The sequence below is a fragment of the Sinocyclocheilus rhinocerous genome, unplaced genomic scaffold, assembly GCF_001515625.1.
Source record: "Sinocyclocheilus rhinocerous isolate Xijiao unplaced genomic scaffold, SAMN03320098_v1.1 scaffold2117, whole genome shotgun sequence".
NCBI lineage: Eukaryota > Metazoa > Chordata > Actinopteri > Cypriniformes > Cyprinidae > Sinocyclocheilus > Sinocyclocheilus rhinocerous.
In genome coordinates this window covers 662761-668094 of record NW_015626361.1, presented here as the reverse complement: position 1 = coordinate 668094, position 5334 = coordinate 662761, and the positions used below count along the sequence as shown (strand labels likewise).

General features: G+C 36.7%; 1 protein-coding gene across 2 annotated transcripts in view; it reads right to left on the bottom strand.

Annotated features, from left to right (window-relative positions):
- Nucleotides 1–5334, bottom strand: part of LOC107711687 (arf-GAP with SH3 domain, ANK repeat and PH domain-containing protein 2-like) — a 34876-nt gene that overhangs the window by 18229 nt on the left and 11313 nt on the right. Inside the window, exons 4-8 of one of the 2 annotated variants that reach the window (XM_016516707.1) lie at nucleotides 3530–3604; nucleotides 2999–3048; nucleotides 2711–2834; nucleotides 1500–1585; nucleotides 1117–1192 (exon numbers count right to left, since the gene is read on the bottom strand). In XM_016516707.1, the coding sequence (XP_016372193.1) occupies nucleotides 1117–1192; nucleotides 1500–1585; nucleotides 2711–2834; nucleotides 2999–3048; nucleotides 3530–3604 (411 nt within the window). The remainder of the gene's footprint in view (nucleotides 1–1116; nucleotides 1193–1499; nucleotides 1586–2710; nucleotides 2835–2998; nucleotides 3049–3529; nucleotides 3605–5334) is intronic. The other variant, XM_016516716.1, reaches the window with a different exon arrangement.

The window sequence follows — 5334 nt, the reverse complement described above, 5'->3', positions numbered from 1 at the left end:
TAAGTAGATGTGTTAGGGAAGTAACACGTAACATTTTAATTACATTTTGCTAAAATGAATGAAATGACCCGAAAAAAGATTCGTTCATTTTGCTGAACGAGACTCAAAGATCCGAGTTGGTAAAATGATCCGAACTTCCCATCACTACCGTGTGCTTCGGATGTGTGCTCTCAGAAAACCATTTATCAGAAGTTTAAACTCATATGGTTTAAAACGCATGATTTTAGCACGATAAACATGATAATCAGAACCAAAACAGATGTTTTTAGCAGGTCCGAGCTGTAATGGTGCAGTTCTATAGAGACAGAGCCCTTCCTTTTGTTTGAGAAATGATCCAAATGAATGGCCCAACGTGAAATACCCAGACATCTACAGCTATTTGTGTCCTAAACGCTCTTTTTTTGGGTCGACAGCTTACAAAAACGTAGTTCTGGCATTTTTAGCTTGTTTACTGTACACCTTGTCACATAGCAGCTTTTAGGCATTGCTCTGTTTTTTGTTATAAGTCAGATATGACAAGGAGGCAGCTTCCCGCAATAGACAGTCAATGGAGAGCGTTGGATTGTCAAGGTAGGCTGCTGACTAGATTTAACAAAGCTAATGTGCGTGCTAACAAAAAAAGATATTCAGTAGAAATTCATGGAATGTTACAAAGTCTTTCAAACAAACTGTTTCAGCCAGATTAGACATGTAAAATTGATGATAAAGTGTCAATGAAAATCTTTCTCGAATGGAATTTAAAGAATCTTATTTCATCATGTTACGACTACGCCAGGTCATGACTAACATGAGAAGCAAGATAGTTTCAAAACATTGAAGGTGTGTATGTGTCTGCGCATATGGTCTGACTTTCTGCATTACAGTAAGAAAACAAACAAAAACAAAGGAAAAAACAAGATAAGCCATTATGTCTGCTCATCACCTCTCTAAGAAAACAAACCATCCAGTTAGAACTGCCCTTTAAGATCCACAGCAAAAAATGTATGAAATTTATGAACATTTTAAAATACATTTTAAGATATTTATGTAACACTCTGTCAAGTGTGGAGACTCTGAACACAGGACATATATACGTTACACTGTCTACACAGATACTGGGTTTGACAAGTCTATTACCGTATGTACAGAGGCTGCTAACTTCTCCACAAATGGACCCAGATTCTCTGCGGCCTTCAGTCCATCCTGGAAAAAACTGAGAACACACAATAGCAGTGTTTAGCCATCTCAAATGTCAACGACATCAATACACACACCCACAAAGCCACAGAGATTCAATCATTACAGACAAACAGTTGTTGAATGATTAGCAGGATTAAATCTTCACTGTACAGTTATTCAAATTCATTTGAGATTCATATGCTGAAGCCAGTCTTATAAGCTTATGGGGCTTTATAACCCAGACATAAGTGTAATGTGAAAAGCCAATTTAGCAAAGTTTTGGACTGCATCTGAAAAGGAAGCTGGTGCTTTTAGAGGATCTAAATTTGGTTTAGACGTACTTAAGTTGGGCTTGAAAGTACTTGATCAGGCTCTGCAGTAGATCTGGACCTTGTCGAACTTTCAGCTCCTGAATCTTCAGTAAATACTGTCAAAGCAGAGAGAGACAGAAATAGTCGTTATTTCGTCAACAATCAAAGGTCAATCCCACTGCTGTGTCCCAACATTGTGACTCACCACAAAGCAAAAGTAGATGAATCCAGCGCAAACATGAATTAAAGGGTGAAATGCACTATACAACTTTTTTGCCACGATTTGGAGTCTGGAGGAGTTAATGCTAGTTGCCAAAACCAATCTGCAGACTGTCGGATTTCACAGATAATCGTGTAGTGTATGATTCAAACAGACTCCAATATTTTTTTTAGCTTTTCTTCCAGTGTATTCCAGCTTTATGAACTGAAAACAGAAACTAAATTATCTAGTGAAACTAAATCATCTAGTTTTCTAAAAGTTGGCATACATGAGCATGAGTAAATGACTTTATGGAGATTAAAAAAGGTGAAAGAAGCCACTGGAGATCAAATGCTGCTTAAGCTTCTGAATATTCTGTATCTAAGCAATCTGTTCAAATACATGAAAATCTACATATATGGATACAGGAACTTTCCAAAGTAAATGATGGTCACATGGTCAGTCACGTTTGGAAGAAATAACGCTTGTCTCCACTATAAAAAGGGAGAAGTGGAAACATCTGGAGCTCTGTGGCTGAGAAAGGGAGTGCTGTAGGACACTGAAAATCCCCTCTCTTTCATTATTCCTCCACTTCACTCCTTCTTTCCTTATTCTTTCTATTACCACAGCTGGGTTCAAACGGCGTAGCCCAAATTTCCCCGGTCCTGCTAACTGCCACGCACACAGTATATGGAACTTGGACATATCGCCTCAGACATGTGGAGTGAGGTCATCAATAACCACAAATGAACACAATGTGGCCTCAAACAAGAGTGCATCTCTCAAAAACACCCCAAAGCTTTTTGGTTTCAGGTGACTTCACACACCGCCACACACTTATTGAATTTACAAAGAACATGTTTAACACCACAGAGAGGTTAACAATCTGAGGTAACCCAGGAATTACTTTTAAGACACACACTCACATTCAGCTGCACTAACCGCACTTATTGAGACGCTCACACAATGCGGTCTTGGTCAGGTTAATTTTGCACACGTTTCATAGTCTGTTAACCGGCTGCCCTCGTACGGCCTCTTATACCTCACACATCTGCAGCTGGAAGTTCCTTCTTTCTCTTTCCATGTCCTCCACTGTGTCTGTTGATTCCAACCGGATCATTCCATGCTGTTTCTGTTTCTCCCTCCTTTCTTTCTCCAGCTTGCCTCTGAAAAGCCGAAGTAAAAAAATGAATGAAGAAAAAGAGAAAAGAACATAATGAAACACTAGTTTAGCTTGTGGACTTGTCTTTTAGACAAGCCAAGTGGTGGTCTTGTATTAAATGTTATAAGAAGTTGTGTACCAGGAGAACAATTTGACTCTGAAACTTACATTTTAGCATCATAATCCTTCCAGCTTTTCTCCATCAGTTTTTTCAGCTCCTGAGAGAGAAAATACAATATAAGAATAAAGAATTATATATTATATATATATATATATATACTGTATATACACACACATACACATAAAAGAGTTTACACCGTGTTGCCTTAAAAGCGTGATGCAATAAAGGCTATCTTTATTGTGGACAATTAATATTGTGCAAGTAATAATATCAGGGTGTGTATCAAAACTTGATCTCCGAGCCCTGCACTATGTCTCCACTCCTCATACCGGTTAAACTCATAAAGAAAGGTGTGGTGCAGCTATTGCGTTTCTGACATTAGAAAACACAATAACCCCAAACAAGCTACATGCCAAACCTTGTTACAAAACAGCATGATGCACTGTTGACTCTTTAAAGGAATTAATTTAACTTCATGGCCTTTATAAGTCTCTTTATTTGATTTCAACTATCAATTCAGTTGGGGTTTTAGTCCAGTATGATGACAGTGTGACGCAGCAGGTATCTGTCTCACTCACCAGCCTGCTGTCTCTCAACTCAGTCTTTAGCACGTTCTCCAGAGGGAAAGAAATTATGTTGTTCAGGTTTTTCACCTAAAGAACCATCAGAAAGTACACATAAATTCAGGCAGACACACACTCGAGAACAAACAGGTATGACGAAATAATGTAACAGATACAGAAACCAGAAAGAAACTAAAAACAACATCTGAAAGTCAGCCAGAACATGTGCAAATGTTAATGTTAACTCTAACTCACTTTTCAAAGTGAGCGCTCACATTTGCCTGGCAAGGAATAACCCTTCCTAGTCTAGTCTGAATGTACAAATGCTTGCAAACCATAAATCTGCATGTTAAAATGCAAAAGGTAAAACTCTGTTTGGGATTTCTCCTCAGCCAAGTGCATAAAAGTGCTGAGCAAGTATAAATCTTCCTTAGGAAAGAATGTGCGAGGACAAACCCACTCCAGGATGAAAGAAGAATCAGACCGATTCATTTCAAACAAAGGACAGCCTTTCTGACTTCTAGTTTCCCCTTTAAATGTCAGTTTTAAATCTACTGACAGCATTGTTAAAAAATTTTTTAAATTATTTATTTCAGTAATTGATATTGAAGTATATATATGAAGAAGTGTATATATATATATATATATATAAAATAGAAATATTTTCTAACAACATAAGTATTTATCACTTTTTATCAATTTAACACATCCTTGATGAATAAAAGCATTCATTTATTTCAAAAAAGAAAGAAAAAACAATTACTGACCCCAAAACTGTTGAACGGTAGTGTATATTGTTACAAAAGATTTATATTTTGAATAAATGCTGTTCTTTTTACCCTTTTATTCAAACAATCCTGAAAAAAGTATCACGTGTTCCAAACAATATTAAGCAGCAAAACGGTTTCCAATATTGATAATAAATCAGCATATTAGAATGATTTCTGAAGGATCATATGACACTGAAGACTGTAGTAATGGCTGATGAAAATTTCAGCTTTGCATCACAGAAATAAATTATATTTTAAAGTATATTAAAATAGAAAACTATTATTTTAAATGGTAATCATATTTTACAATATTACAGTTTTTTTCTGTATTTTTGGTCAAATAAATGCAGCCACGATGAACAGAAGAGACTTCTTTAAAATACATTACAAATCTTACAGATTTTAAACTTTTGAATGGCAGTGTATATATATGTGTCTATATATATATACACTGCCATTCAAAAGTTTAAAATCTGTTTATATATATAGGCATTATATCAGCCACTGTGCTGTATAGAGACAGCACTGGATGTACTGAATGATAAAAAACACCTTGCTTGACCACTAAAAAAGTAAAAAGACACTCAAACCCAAGTAAACTCTTTCACACTAAATATTAAATACATATTGTGCTAAACACATGAGTGTAAATTAAAAGTAATCATGGGAGTCATCTCATAATGGTGCTGGATATGGATTTATAACCTTGCAAAATGGATGTTATGAATATAAGTCTTCATGAACAGGAAAAATGGACTTGACCCTGAGGGAAAGTTTAGCCACCACATAAGGACGCTAAATCAAACGGAGTTTATTTTCTTAGCAGAGTTTCTGTTGTATTTTTTAGGCTGAGGTTCCTGTCCCTGGTGATTGTTTGATTGACAGCTCAGTGGTCAGACGCTATCCACTCATGCTCTCAGGTCTGGTATAAATTACCATCACCATGGAAACTATCAGTGGGAGGGTTCCGGGAGCTGTGGTTTGAGGGGCCCTCGCCTGCAGATGTTGAACCCCTGCTGACACACACACACACACACACACACACACACA